We start from the raw sequence: 16175 nt of genomic DNA, 5'->3' as shown, positions 1-16175 counted from the left end.
ACATTGAGAACCTTGGCATATCAGAGACTCATTTAAGAACTCTTTCTTTGCATATTATGTATTACTGAATTATTTTCTGTATTGTATAGTTTGTTTACATTTCTTTTTTTTTGTTTATGTATCTTTTCTTGAGTACAGTTTTTTTTGCATCACCGATGAGAAGAAATTCTTCCTGGCCTGTAGGAAAAAGAATCTCAGGGTTGTATATGATGTCATACGTGACTATGACAGTAAATCTGAAGTTTGAACTTTGAGTTGGTAGAGCAGGAATAGAGAAGGTGAGTAACACTGCTCAGTTTGTAATATGTTTGTTTTTAAAGGAAGGAAAACTGACAGAGAAGGACCCGACATCGTGGCAAGCGGAGGGAGAACCTACTGTGCTCATTACTCTCGCACACATCTTCAACTACTTTGCACCCTTAATGGCAAGTACCTGACCACTCCAATAGGGACAAATATCAAGGAAATAAAGGAAAACAGATCAATTTGTTCAACTATCACTGTCTACACAGTGTAGTGTGCAGCAAGAACATAGAACATTACATCACTGTGCAGGCCCTGCTGCCCCCACACTGTTGTGCCGACCTATGGAACCTTCTCCCCAACAATGTAATCCTTTCCTAACTCACACCGATACCCCTCTATTTTTCTTAAATTCATGTGCCTGCCAAAGAGTCTTTTGAATGTCTGTATTGCATCAGCCTCCACCAACACCCCCAACAAAGCATTCCAGGCACCCACCACTCTCTGAGCAGAAAATGTACCTCTGATGTTACCCGTAAACTTTCCTCCACTCACCTTAGACAGATGTCCTCTGGTATGTGTCATTGTTGCCCCGGGAAAAAAGATGCTGGCTGTTCACCCTATCAAGGTTCCTCATAATGTTATAACACCTCTATTGTCACCTTTCATCTTTTATCGCTCCAAAAAGAAATACCTTCGTTCTATCATCCTCTTTCTTCAAGCTTTCAAAAACTCAGATGTTTGCTTGAAAGGCACTTGTTCAGAAGTTGCATATTGAACCCAACAGCAAGAGGCAGTCCTGGTAGAGTATTCTTCATGTCCTTTGTCAGTCTTGTTGGATATGATACACTTGAATGCAGTGAGAAAACTGTGTTGAGGCTTTGATAGAAATAATGAGCTCATGGATGACCAAGGTCAAACCTGTTGACTCTGTGGTGTGGTGTGGTAAATTACTCCTTTGGCAACGCCATGTTTCAGAGACACCCAGAAAACCTGCCTCCACAGATGTCTTGAGTGGAGACAAAAGTCTGCAAACACTGTGATTGTTGTAAAAACACAAAAATGCTGGAGAAACTCAGCAGATCTCAGTGTCCATAGGAGTTAAAGATGTATAACCGATGTTTCGGGCTTGAGCCATTTATCAAGGTTTCCTCTCTTGTGCAAGCTCCCTCTCTTTCCTTTCCTTCAGCTCTACATTCAAAGCCTCCCCCTCCCCCAATCAATTCTCTCCTATTCTCTTATCCATGTCCAATTATCACCTTTTGTCCGTTGGTCTGTGCTCCTCCCCCTGCCCTGCTTTTTCTTCTCCCCAGCCTTTTAATTCAGGCATCTGCCTGCTTTTTACTCTTACCTTGAAGAAGTGCTCAGACCTGAAATGTCAGTTATTTATCTTTAGCTCTTCTGGATGCTGTGAATGCCACCTAGTGCATCACTTAAAATATGAGTTTTTCCAGCATTTCTATGTTTTTCTACAAATGTCTTCCATAATCACTAAACTTAGGTTCTTTAAATTATCCCGGAACCTCTTACACCATTTTACATGATCCAAGTTTAGCGATGTTTAGCTGGGTGCCTCTGAAACACAGTGTTGATACCTGCGTAAGGCATCCGTTAGCACACCACACCACAACTTGTTTGACTCTGGTCATCCATGGGCTGATGGTCATCACCATCAAAACACCAGCACTGTTTTGCACACTGCTCTCAAATTTATAATATCCAAACAGACTGATAAATGATGTTAATGCCACTGTACCAATTTTATTAACCTGTACTCTCATTAAACTTTCAGTACTGCAAAATGATCTGAGTTTGTGTCAGCTGGAGAAACAACAGTCTACAGATGATGGAATCCAGAGCCAAACACAGTCTGTTGGAGCAATTCAGCATCAGTGGGAGAAAAAGAATGGTCGACGTTTCGGGCTAGATCCCTTCAAGACTGTTTGAGTCTCTATGAAGGGCCCAGCCTGAAACATTAACCATCTCTCTCTCCCACTGATGCTGCTCATCCTGCTGAGTTCCTCCTGAACATTGTTTTACTGCTCGAGTTTGAGTTAAGATGATTTAGGCAGAAGTTTTGTGTTTACTGCGATTACCTTGTACACGTGATTTCTTCCATGTTTTGTTGTTGATATCTTTCTTTCTGTCCCACTCTCACCCCTGTTTTCTCACTGTACTATCGCTATGCTCAAGATATCTGTCTGTGATCTCTCTGGCAATACTTACAGTCACCTCTGGATTGGAGTCCTGGCTGGAAGAGGCACATTCTGAAACACTTTCTCTCTTTAATTCCTGTTCTTCTGTTATCGGCAGTGTAAAGTTTACCTCGTGGAAGAAGTATTGATGACCTATCTCCTGGGTATACTGGAGAGGGGTGGGGCAATAGATGAACACCCGTTGATCCAAAACTTGCTGGAGTTGATGTGGCTTCTCATGGAGGTGAGCGTGAATGCTAAAGTGTGTAACAAATGCAACAGCAGAGGGAGCTGGGTGTGTGGTGTCCACAGTTTGTCGATTTGGATGAGTCAAGTGCACGTTGATGGCTTTTGGCCTCCACTCTATTAACACCAATGTGCATTTGTACCCATTGAGGGGAGAAGTGAAGAAATCAATAACCTGCCTTGTTGCTTTCTCTGAGATAGCCATCCTGTTTGTGTCTGTATCATCAGTTGATTGACTAGTGAGTATTAGAACTATATGTCTTGTGGGACTATACTGTGTCTTGCTGGGTCTATACTGCCACCTCTTAATTAGTTGGGTAACTTGTGTCTCAACTTCCATCAAGTCAATGTTTGCTCCATACTCATGCTCTTCATTCTTCATTGCTTGTCACTTATGGTCTGTTTTGGGTAATATTTTTCATCTGTTCCAGGATTATGAAGTACAAGAGTGCTTGAAACAGCTGATGATGTCACTACTTCGTGCCTACAGGTTTTCTCCCATCATTCCTGACTTGGGACTGCAGGTGAGGCCTCCTGTCCAGTAGGAGCTTTCAAAGCTGACATCAGGATGGGCTTGATATAATAACTCAAAATTAGCAGCGCACTTTCATCCCACTGTCATATACGAGGAAATTAACTGCTCTCAAACATTCCACCACCGAAACTCTTACATTGAAATCAATTAAACCCGTGACTGGAAAATATTTTAGCAAAAACTATAATTGTGTAAAATTGGGCTTTGAAACCCAGCTGCCATTATCTCTTTTGGTAAAATGTTTGGAACATATCCAGAATCCCTTGCTTAACATTGAACATAGGAAACCAAGCAAAATGCCACAATTTAAAATTTTGATGTGTAGAACAACCATTAAAGAGACAACAGCATGCCTTACAGAGCTCTCCCTTCTGTCCATCGTGGGTGTGGCTGACCACCAAGTTAATTATTTCCTGTGGGATATCAGTGACTATGCCATATTTCATGTCCCAAATGCAGATCTGGATGGACTGGCATTTCCTGCAATACTGGGAAAACCTCATTTGAGTGCCTGCCTGGTTATTGCATATACCTCAATAAATGGGGTCAGGGTGGAAATGTTGATTATATCCCTTTGCATCCTATAGACATTTTATGACCTGCTGAGATTCTCCAACGCTATTGGACAACAATCACAACATCTGCTGATTTTCCTGTTTATCTCCTTTGCTTTGCTCCTTGTCACAAGCTCTGTCCCTTGCTACCGACTCCAACATTCCCAGGCCACAGTGCAACTGAATTATGCTGTTGGCAGTCTTGGTGTTGGATCTGACCCTGAGTTGAAGTTTGGACCACAGGCGCCATTTCAAATACCAGTGATTTCCACCTCAATTTCCACATATTATCAGCTCATCTTTCAATAGTAATAGTTTTGAGGGAAAATAAGCTGCTGGGAGCCAGGATCCCACTGGAGAAATGTTGTGGAGGCACAGCCCAAAGATGGACAGCTAGCAACTTGGCGTGATTGAATATGGGCCTGTGACATCCCAAGGAATAGCAGTTGAGGGGATACCTCACTTGAGGGGATATTGAAAGTGGGGTAAAGTTTCAGAATAATCAGCTCACTGAGGAATGTCTGAATCTTTCAAATTCTCAGCCTGCAGACAACTGTGTGGACAGTGGAGGGTGAGGGGAGGAAGGTTTCAGGATCAAACAGGAGAGTGGAACTGAAACCAAAATCAGCTATATTGAACCTATTCGTGATCTATTCAGGGCCAGCTGGTTGACTCTCCTATGTTAAGAGGAGCAGGCTAGGTGGCATCCTTCTCAGGTACAGCAGCCTGTGGCTCAAATATTTTGTGAACAATAGAGTGATAATATTCTTGGATTTCTTTTCAGATCCATTACTTACGCCTTACAATAGCTATTCTGAAGCACGAGAGAACCAGGAAATATTTGCTTGGCAATGTCTTATATCCTTTAAAGACTTTTATTTACCTCAATCACCGCCTTTGGTCAATAAATATGAGGAAAACCTCTGCCTCAGATATCTCATGGCATGATTCTGAGCTCTGCTTATGGAAGGGTGCTATGTTCTTATGGTGCCACAGTGGCAAATGGACATTGGAAGGTGCACAAGGGCAGTTAATTGAGTCAACGCCTGTAATTTTTGTGAACTGTTTAGCTCCTCACCAATGAAGTGGCTACTTTGTGTATTTGATGAGAGACATTCAGCTCTGAGAGGTTCCATGGTCTTGACCTGAGTAACTCTGTTACAACTGCCGGTGGGGATTTTGGTTGTACCAAGGTTATATGCCTGTCCTCCATAAATTCTTCAAAAATAAGGTGAGAATTGCTTAAGAAAATAGAAGATTTACAGAAATGGAAGGAACTACCTATAACATTAATATGTATAAAAATGACCATTAACATTTTTTTCAAGAATTAAATAAGTATGTAAGGATATTTATTTGGAAAGGGAAAATGGCAAGTGTTGCATTAGAAAAATTAACATAGAAATTTGAGTTAGGAGGACTACAATGAGCAAATTTAAAAAATTATTATAGAGCAGCACAATTGAGGATTCTCTTTATTGTTTTCAAGAGGGAGAGAAGCCAGCATGGATTTATATAGAAATTAATAAATTGGGAGAGGATAAGTCAGAGAATTTTATGTATAAATGGAATTATGTTCTTTATTGGAGATAGAGATATTCCTTTGTTAAAACATCTTTCTAAAATATGGAGTAAAATACATTTAGAAATGGGAATAAGAAATTTTCAGATACCAGGAATGATATTGAGTCAGAATCAACTTATTCCTTTTACAATAAATAATCATTTTTTAAATATTTGATTTGACAAAAGATTGTTTTCAAGGTTCAACTTTAATGACATTTGAACAATTGAAAACTAGATATGAAATACAAGACCATACAATATTCTCTTATTATTAGTTAAAGGCATATTTAAGAGATAATTTAGGTCCAGATTTGATATTACCTGAACAAAGTTGTTTGGAACAATTAATCACAGATATAAATATTAAAAAGTTTATTTCAATTATGTATAGAATTTTGCAAAAAGGAATGAATAAACCTGGAGTTCATAAGTCAAGACAAAGATTTAAAAATAGATATTCAAGAAAAAACTTGGTTAGAACTTTGTCAGGATAATTCTTCTTTGGCTTGGCTTCGCGGACGAAGATTTATGGAGGGGGTAAAAAGTCCACGTCAGCTGCAGGCTCGTTTGTGGCTGACCAGTCCGATGCGGGACAGGCAGACACGATTGCAGCGGTTGCAAGGGAAAATTGGTTGGTTGGGGTTGGGTGTTGGGTTTTTCCTCCTTTGCCTTTTGTCAGTGAGGTGGGCTCTGCGGTCTTCTTCAAAGGAGGCTGCTGCCCGCCAAACTGTGAGGCGCCAAGATGCACGGTTTGAGGCGTTATCAGCCCACTGGCGGTGGTCAATGTGGCAGGCACCAAGAGATTTCTTTAGGCAGTCCTTGTACCTTTTCTTTGGTGCACCTCTGTCACGGTGGCCAGTGGAGAGCTCGCCATATAATACGATCTTGGGAAGGCGATGGTCCTCCATTCTGGAGACGTGACCCATCCAGCGCAGCTGGATCTTCAGCAGCGTGGACTCGATGCTGTCGACCTCTGCCATCTCGAGTACCTCGACGTTAGGGGTGTGAGCGCTCCAATGGATGTTGAGGATGGAGCGGAGACAACGCTGGTGGAAGCGTTCTAGGAGCCGTAGGTGGTGCCGGTAGAGGACCCATGATTCGGAGCCGAACAGGAGTGTGGGTATGACAACGGCTCTGTATACGCTTATCTTTGTGAGGTTTTTCAGTTGGTTGTTTTTCCAGACTCTTTTGTGTAGTCTTCCAAAGGCGCTATTTGCCTTGGCGAGTCTGTTGTCTATCTCATTGTCGATCCTTGCATCTGATGAAATGGTGCAGCCGAGATAGGTAAACTGGTTGACCGTTTTGAGTTTTGTGTGCCCGATGGAGATGTGGGGGGGCTGGTAGTCATGGTGGGGAGCTGGCTGATGGAGGACCTCAGTTTTCTTCAGGCTGACTTCCAGGCCAAACATTTTGGCAGTTTCCGCAAAGCAGGACGTCAAGCGCTGAAGAGCTGGCTCTGAATGGGCAACTAAAGCGGCATCATCTGCAAAGAGTAGTTCACGGACAAGTTTCTCTTGTGTCTTGTATGGCTAACACAATTAATGTCCAGTACAGAATGGTACAAAATAATTTTTTACATCAACTGTATCTTACTCCACAGAAATTAAATGGATTAAGAATAACGTAAGATGATGGGGATGGGGGTGGTGGGGGGGGGGGACAGGAGTTTAAAGGAGAATGTGTGGGGAAAGATTTTTTTCTACAGAGTGTTGATGCCTGCTATGGGCTGCCAGGGGTTAGTGGCAGAAGCAGTTACAATCGATGCCTGTAAGAGGCTTCTAGATAGACACATGCATGTGGAGGAAACAAAGAAATGCTAAAAAAAACTCAGCAGGTTAGACAGCATCTATAGGTGGAAGAGCAGTCAATGTTTTGATGCTTTGTTTTGTGTGCTACCTAGGCAAGATAACTCATAGAGCAGGTAGTATAATAATGGCAGATAACCAAGAAATAAATAAATAAAACAGAAAGGAGTGAAACATGAAAGTCTGCAAGTGCTGTGATTGTAGCAAAAACTCAACATAGGAGATACAGATATATAACCAACATTTTGGGCCTGAGCCTTTACCTCCTATGGATGCTGTGACACCTGCTAGTTCCGCCAGCATTCTTTTGTTTTTGAACAGTAATATAAGTCGTCATGTTGCAGTAAATCAAATAGTGCAAGGTACAGAGGAAAAGTGCCGAACCTTATTACAGTGGACGTTGAGAAAATATGGTGTTGGGGTGTCATCTTTTGCCACTGAGAGATCCTTTTAGGAGTCCATAAAGCAAGAAAGGCTCTGTCCTTGACTCCAGAGGTTTATACGTTCAAACACATCTATCATCTCCTGGATGGAGATGGGATTGGACCTTTAATATGTCGCCAGCTTTCCCAAAACAGTGGGAGATGTAGAAGGAGTTAATGGAAGGGACAGGATGTTTGTGTGATGGCTTGAGTTCACAATATCCGGCAAGTTCTTGCGGTCTTGGGCGGAGAGCAGTTCCTGTCCCAAGCTCTGATGCATCTGGATAGGATGCTTTCGATGGTGTATTTGTAAAAAAAATTGTACAAGACTTTGGGGTCATGCTGAATTTCACCTGGCTTCTGAGAACATAGTCTTTTGGTGTGCTTGCTTTGAGGATAGTGAAAAGGTTTGGCAAGTCAGTTACCCATTATAACTCATCAAGGTGAGTTACTCATTACAAGTTTCCCAGCCTCTACCATGGCCTTGCAGCCATACACTTGTGTCACTGATACAGTTGAGTTGCTGGTCAGTGGTAGACTGGGGAACTCAGGAATGGCCTTAAATAATAATTGTAGATAGACTCTCTTTGAAGATAGTTGTTGCCTGGGACTTATATAGTACAAATGTTACTGATCTCTAATCACCCCGTGCTTGAATGCTGTCTTGTTGTTGCTGTATGGTTACTCAGACAGAAATTTTTAGTTTATCTTTCATTATTTATCTTTCATTATTCAATCATCAGTAAACATTCTCATTTATAATCTTGTGATATAAATAGGGTCATTGATAAAGCAGCTGGAGATGGCTGGGGCTGGGACACTTCACTCAGAAACTCCCTGCAGTCAGTCCCAATGAAGGACTCAGGCCCGAAACATTAATCGCCGTATGCTTCCTGTGGATGTTGCACGACCTGCTAAGTTTCTCCAACACTTTTGTGGACTGCATCTGACCCCAGCGTCTGTAGATTTTCTTGTTTTGGTCCTGCAATGATGACTCAGGGCCCACTGAGCATAGAAACAAGCCCTTCAACCTATCTCATCTACCAGGTCTACTGTTGGTTTCCTGCACTCCAAGAAAAAACATTTCAGTCTCTCCTCCAAACTGAAACGCTTCATCCCAGGTGTTTCTGTGCCGGGATGATTGATCTATAATAACTGAGGCTAAGAAATCATTTCCAAATCCAGACTGCTGTTAAACGTACACTTAATTGCTCATTCAATTTCAAAAGACTTGTCCAATGTAGTTCATATCCGTCTACATTTGTGCAAGGTATAACTCCAACAGTTGGAGTGCTTTTTCAATTTATTTGAGGTTTACCAAGGCTCCTTGACAGATTTTTTGGAGATATGAATGCTGGTTTTGGAAATGATGAACTTGCCTGTCATTCTTTATAGTCTGATGTAGTGTCTGGCAAAAGTAGCTCACTGGTCAAAAATGCTTGCAGAATAATTTTGAGATTAGTGTTAAAACTAAGGATTGCCCCTGTTCAAGGTTGTCTGAATGTTTTCAACTTTGTCTCGAAAGTAGGCAGACTGAAATACCTGAGCTATGATTGGGATCAGTAAAGTAAATTAGCACAGAGGAAAGGCTTTGGGACAATGGTCGGAGATGATGTTGAAAGGGAGGAGGAGGAGGAGAAGAGAAGATGGTCATTTGAGAATAAGTCAGTGACAAACTTTCAAGGCAAAAACTGGTGCCGTAATAACCCTTAACTTGATGTCACATTTGATGTGCTTCGATCAGTAGTGTTTTTTTATATTAAAACCCCTCTCCGAGTGGAAGAAGCAGGATTGGAAGAGCTCATTCCCACCACCTGGTGGCCAACCAGGTTTGATAAAGAGGTGAGATTCCTCGTTTGTCCTTTTACTCTTCTATAGGTATATCTGAAGTTGGTTTCAGCGGGAGAGGTTTGGGAATAGGCATTTGAGGGGGGGGGGGGGTGGGGAGCTAGTGTGGGTTGTGGGAAGAAGTTCAAAATGATGTGCTCACTTTAATAAAAGCCAGATTTGTTTCACTTCAGGGCAAGGAGTTAAAGGAAGAAAGTGCTGAGGAGAGGATAAGACGCAGAGCTTATGAGCGTGGTTGTCAGCGCTTGAAGAAGCGGATTGAAGGTAAGCACTCATTGTGTGAAGTATGTTGATGGAGCCATTTATATGATAATGTATTTGCAGCATCTTTTTTGGCACTAATGTTATAGGATTTCTCTGCCCCATCCCTTCCCATTCTCTGCACCTGGTTGTATTTTCTCTCTGCATTTCTAGATGTTCCTGACTACAGTTTCTGGATTGTCAATATTTTAGTTTGGGTTTAGGAGCTGTTCTCATCTGACAACCTTATAAACAAATATCAGCTGTCAAATGTCAATACTGATTATGCTGGGGAACTATGAAAATCAGTGAACTGATATCTCCCTCATTTTTTCTGTCATTACTGTTGCATGATTATTTCTCCTCTTTGTTGTCTTCTTGGACAGACCTTCAGGATCAATGATAACTTGTTTCCACCTCAGTTCTGTGGGTTCTGAAGTATGGCTCATGAGGCCAATGTTGGAACCACAATTTAGGCAGGTGGATAGGCAGATTTTAAGGTGGTGCACTCCTTCTTCATATTGCGTGGAGCTTCTGTGTGCTCCTGATGTATGGATCGGAAATTCTCAATACCGTCCCAAATTCTTCGTCCGTTCACGGCCAGCTATTCTCAACCTTTAGTTTGGCTATGGCCCTCTTAGAACTGCTCAAAATTTGTGGGCCTCCTTCACTGTAAAGCAGTCAAGTTTTGATTTGTTCCGTACTTCTTCCCTACCGCCTACATACAAAACAATTTTTAAAAATTATGTTGTGTGAGGTGAAAAGAAAACAAGGCTTTTACTTAATCGTGCTCTGTCCCCAGAGGGGTGCCATAGGGCCCCCATTGACAAAAGCTGGTTAAACAATCATATTTGAGGAATTTACAGCAGTAAAATATAGAATTATTTGAAGCAAGCTTTTCCTCTTGAATCTTTTCCCCTATGCAGCTTGTAAAAGCAGAGAATAGGGAGTGCAATTCTGAAATCTGGTGTCTACATGGGAAAGCTACGGAGATGTTGCCCTGGGACAGAACTCTAATATTTGCTTTTCTATCCACTAAATTTGTTAGTTCATAATGTACAGATATATTAGTTGGTGGTACTTTTCTAGTGCCTTAAGGTTCCTGCTGAAGGTAGTCTGAATCTTAGAATCATACAGAAGGGCAAGGATTATTGTTCCTCAGTGGATCAAGGGTGTTGTATCAGGTGTGAGGTTTTGATTCTCAAATACCTTCTTCCTCTCTCAACCAAAGGCTGTGCTGGCACTTTAAGGACAATAGCGAATTTCATCATTGTTTGCCTTTGCTGAGATATGGCAAGTGGCTGATGTGAACTTGATCTTCGAAGGATACTGTTGTGCAGCAGAGGCAGGTAGTAGGGAATCTTTATGATGCTCTGTTGAATGTAAAACCTATTAAATCTGCATCACTGAATGAGGGAACATTGTCTCAGAGCTCAGACTTCCAGTGTATGGAGAAGCATGTTGGTTGGCTCCTGCAGCTTTACCACCAAGGTTTGGATGACCTTGGCTCTTAAATGTGGTCATAATGGATTGAATGGTTTCCCAAGACTTCTGAAAATGAGCTCCACTCTTGCAAGGAGTCTGATGGAAGCAAAGCATGATATTGCAGGAAGAAAGGTTAAATAAAAGATTGAACCAATGATATGGACTTGTATGACAGTGGTCTTCTCTGAAATTGGCTCCGTTGTAGACCTAGTTATGTGGTTTGCGTAGATCAGACGCAAGATAGAGATGACTTTCTGTGGGCAGTAGAATCTGAGGATTGTTTGGGTTGAAGTTCATTTATCTGATTGTACATATACAACCAGACAAAACAGCATTTCTTCAGGCCTCGGTGAACACACATATACATATGGTATGCAGCATATAATAGTCACGAAGATATAATTTATAATAAATATATAAAATTAGTTTTCGATACTATTCATCAATATCACAACCTGTGGGTAGAAACTATTACCCAGCCTGGCAATCCTGTTTTTGTTGCTCCTGTACCATCTCCTTGATGGTAGTAGGTCAAAGATACTGTGTGCTGAGTGAAAATGGTCCTCAATGATTCTTTGAGCCCTATTTAAGTCTCTTTTAATTTATGGAGTCGTAGGCTTTAGTGAGATAGAACCAAGCCATGGAGGGGAATCCTGGATTTTTTTTGGAGCTGTTGTGAAGATCACGACCACTGCATCTTCAGGTAATAGTCTGGGCAGATAGCAGGCCAAATGCTCTGTGGTGATCACAGTCGGATGTCTCCTTCCTTGAAGATGGTCATGATTACACCGAGGTCTGCTGGTATGCTTTCCTCTCCTCTGATGTGGCTGATGAACTTGAAGGATTTGTAAGTGGAGCTTTTCAGCTCTTCAGGCTGCTTGGAAAGGGAGCTCATTTCAAGGACAGGGCAGTGATGGTGCAGCTCTACAAAGTGTTCTGCTCAGTCTCTGTCCATGATGAGATCATTCCTTCTCTTTCCTGTCTCACTGTATCCCTCTCTCTGTACCCATTCTTGCCTGGTGCTTTGTACCTCATTGTTACAGCGACGGTGTCATCAACAAACTGCTGGCCCATTGGAAGGTTTAATGTTGTGGTTATACAATTGAAGAACTGGTGTGAAATATAAAAGGATTGTCACCTGATGATCTGCCATGTTTTGTTTTGTAGTTGTGGAAGAACTGCAGATTCAAACACTGAAGTTGTTTCTCAACAACAGGGACAGAGGCTTGGTGAGAATTAACTACGCACCCTACCGTCGATATTCGTACGGAAGAAATCACTGCCCTGAGTTTCTGTGTAATATGCAGCACTCTCTGTAAACTTCAGTTTCAAGCAAACTGCTTGTATTCCTGCCCATACCCAATGCACACTGTGTATAATCATTCCTGTGTTCAAATTGTTGCTTACAGTGTATATTTAGATGCAGAAATCTCTACCTGTATTTCAGTTTAGAAACCAGTGCAAATCCAGTAGTCTGCATTCTTGTGCAGAATTCATTGCTCAGTATCCACACTTGTGTGGATCTTAATATGTACAGACTATATTTCCATGTGGAACAATGCTTATTCTCTCGATTCCCATGCGGATTGCACCACACATTATTTACATTGATCTGTAGTACCTGTTAACACTATCAATATTATTTTAAACCCACCATGGACTGTTTATATTCCTTCCTAGGCACATCTGCAGCCTCTCTGCGAGCATTGTATTGTTCTCTCCCCTTTGCTTATGATTTCTTCCACACACCTATTTCTTTCTCAAAACCAGTTCTTCCCCTCCCCTTTCCCGATTTCTAATGAAAGGTAATTGACCTGAAAATCAATTCTCTTTCTCTAACAGGTACTACCTGACCTGCTGAGTATGTCCAGCTGTTTCTGCTCCTATTTCCCATGTCAATAAACACCAATCACTGATGTACTTGCTGTCGATCCTATTGCAAGGCTGGAGATAATTTTTGCTTTAAATAAATGTTTTTCGGATCTATTTCCATCTCCTGCTGTAATCTTAGTAACAAGAACTGATTTATTTTCCTGTCTCTTTCTATCCCCTTCCCTTGAAAGCAAGTTCAAGTTTGTTATCATCTGTTCATCCACAAACAGATGAAACAGCATTTCTCTGGTACATACACAATGCACAATACAGTAAAATCCCTGTTATCTGGAAATCAATCAACTGGAAACTTTAACAACTGGCAAAAAAATACATTCAAATAAATAAGACTGGGCAGATGGGCCCTGAGCGTTGAAACTTCGCTGGACACATGGAGGTTTGCCTTGCTGAAATAGCAATGACCACTTTATGTGTGTGGTTTCTTTTCACTGTCACCACTTGCAGGGATGTGAGCCAGTTGTCAGCGTAAGGAAGGGGTGCTGAGGGCCTGACCGGGACACTGGTGTGGAGGTGAGTCAGGTGGTCAACATCTGGAAGGTGGACTGAGGGCCTGACCGGAACACTTGCGTGGAGGTGAGTCAGGTTGTCAGTGTGAGGAAGGTGCACCGATGGCCTGGCCAGGACACTTGTGTGGAGGTGAGTTGGGTTGCACCGAGGCCTGACTGGAACATTTGGATGGAGGTGAGTCTGATTGTGCCGAAGGTCTGACCGGGACACCAGGATGAGGAGCTGGTTGATGCTGCTTGCCACTGGGATGACTCTCCCAAAATTTTCCATATCTCTGTTGAATAAGAGTCTTTATTTTTTATTAGTATCAGGTATATTAGTGCGTTTATCTGTAATCTTGGGAGAGAAGGTTCATTATGACAGCAGCACAGTTACCATCGTGCTGTTCGAGTGCCAGTGACTGGGGTTTGAATTTAAATTTTGTAAGTTATGGGAATTACTTGATGAAAGTGAACATTATGTAATTAAAAATTACAATAGTGATTTTTAAAAAATTTACATTTTGCACTGACTTTTTTCTTTTAAAAGGTGTGTGCTTAATGCAGATGTATTAGTTAGGCATTAGAAGAGTGAGTCTCAGTCAACCATAACATTTGCATTTCCTGCAGATGTGATCCCCATAGGTGCCAGATAATGGGGATTTTACTATACATGATAATCACATATATACATAAAGATATAATTTAAAATATATTAAAAAAAAAGTGTGGTGAGTACACTACAGGATACCATTCATCAATCTCACAGCCAGTAGGAAGAAGCTATTTCCCAGCCTGGCAGTCTTGATTTTGATTCTCCTGTACCTCCTCCTTGAAGGTAGTGGGTTAAATATGCTGCGTGCTGGATGGAAATGGCCCTCAATAACTATTTGTCCTTGCACCTTGCCAAAATCATCAGTCAATCATAGCCTTATTCTGAACACCTTGTGGAAGGATGGTTGCATTTTAAAAAAAATATTATTTTCTGGATGGTTTGTGCTATTAGAGGGTAATGAACTGAATATCACAAATCTGCACTGTATTCTGGGTTAGGATGCCCAGTATTTTCTGAGTGGTTCGTGTTGTGTTAATGACTTATTTCTTACTGGTACTCACTCATGATTTGGAAGAAGTGTTGTCATGCCGTGTTTCTTTCACATTTTGTGAAAGCTTTGGTTTGCACACTGGCAGTTAAACATCAGTACACTACCATTATCTCAGCAAAATGGTGCAGAGTATTCCAGAGGCCAAAAATGAACTCTACTTGGCAGCAGGAAAAGCATTTGATGACATGAGCAAAGGCTTGCCAGAGAGGTCCTTTTCAAGAGATTTTGAATGGGAGGAGAGAAACGATCAATTGGCAGCATGCGATTTACTGGAGGAACTTAGTGGGTCGAGCAGCATCAGTGGCGGAACAAGAATTGTTAACGTTTCAGGTTGTAACCCTCCATCAGGTCTCCTGGTTCTAACCTGAAAGACTGACAGTTCTTTCTCTCCCACTGATGCTGCTTGACTCATGGAGTTCCTCGAGCAGACTATGTATTGCTCCAGATGCCAGTGTCTGCAGTTTCTTGCGTGTCTCCAAAATTATCTATGGTTTTGATCAGTGGACGGTCCAGAGTACAAAGAGCTGGAATAGTTTGGTACTGAAGAATAGGAATTTGAAAGAATCAGTTGCAGAAATCTTCATACATGGGAATGGATCAGTTGGAGGTTATGCTGGTTCGTTAATAGAAGTATAGATAGTCAGCATGAGAGCACGACTGATTGCATAACTGTATCATAGCTCCACCACTTCAGATGGAATTCTGACCTCTGGGGATATGAGTGGAATTTGCTTTTTCTCTCTGTTTGCTTGTGGATTTCTTCCAGGCGCTCTTTTTTTTCTCCACATTCCAGAGTGGGTTGGTAGGTTAATTGGCTGCTGTAAATGACCCCAGGATGGTTGTTGGAAGAATTAATGTTGTGTTGATGGCCATGTATGAGTGTGAGTGGCAGGAAAATAAATGAGGAAGTTAAATTAATGGGACTGTTCTGGGAGGTGATATAGACTCCCCCTATGCCATGTAAAATGCTGATGTGGGGAAGGATTTAATATTCATGCAATGGCAGAAATAGGTTGTTAATAGAACATTAGGTGATAATAAAGAGAAAAACAAGAACAGCAGATGCTGGATTCGTCAGCCTCCTTTGAGACTCAAAGGGATTCCAAACCAACACTCTGTCCTTTTCTTTCCATCACCTGCGAGTCCCTTCAGCCTCCTTTTGTTTACTGAGGGGAAAAATAAATCATGAATGAATGCAAGTTGGTCATTCAGCTTTTGGGGCTGCTCTGCCCATGTATTTTCATCATCATGGTCCATGCTTTAATTCTGTGTCTTGGATCCATCACTATCCATTTCAAACAAAAATATATAATTGATATTGCAGCTTACTTTCAAATAGCCAACCACTCCCAAAGTGGTCCAGCTCTTCTATAGGTTTGTGGCATCCTTATCAGGGATTCCTACCCCAAGACCAGCAGTTTCTCTGCCATAACAAATCTTTTCATCATTTTAAACATTTTATTTGAAACAGTTTTATTCAATAGAGCCTAATAATTTAACCCTTTCCACACTGGCATCAATCTGAGAATCTAGACTATACCCTTTAATGTAA

The 16175-nt window shown here is 41.5% G+C and overlaps 1 protein-coding gene across 3 annotated transcripts in view; it reads left to right on the top strand.

Annotated features, from left to right (window-relative positions):
- Window positions 1–16175, top strand: part of LOC138763159 (E3 ubiquitin-protein ligase RNF123) — a 377998-nt gene that overhangs the window by 73747 nt on the left and 288076 nt on the right. For all 3 annotated transcript variants that reach the window (XM_069936874.1, XM_069936873.1, XM_069936875.1), the window contains exons 12-18: window positions 321–425; window positions 2557–2682; window positions 3116–3208; window positions 4558–4633; window positions 9293–9408; window positions 9588–9678; window positions 12307–12368. In XM_069936874.1, coding sequence (XP_069792975.1) covers window positions 321–425; window positions 2557–2682; window positions 3116–3208; window positions 4558–4633; window positions 9293–9408; window positions 9588–9678; window positions 12307–12368 — 669 coding nt within the window. The remainder of the gene's footprint in view (window positions 1–320; window positions 426–2556; window positions 2683–3115; window positions 3209–4557; window positions 4634–9292; window positions 9409–9587; window positions 9679–12306; window positions 12369–16175) is intronic.

The sequence above is a fragment of the Narcine bancroftii genome, chromosome 5 (genome assembly GCF_036971445.1).
Source record: "Narcine bancroftii isolate sNarBan1 chromosome 5, sNarBan1.hap1, whole genome shotgun sequence".
Taxonomy (NCBI): Eukaryota; Metazoa; Chordata; class Chondrichthyes; order Torpediniformes; family Narcinidae; genus Narcine; species Narcine bancroftii.
This window is presented reverse-complemented; position numbering and strand designations above follow the sequence as displayed.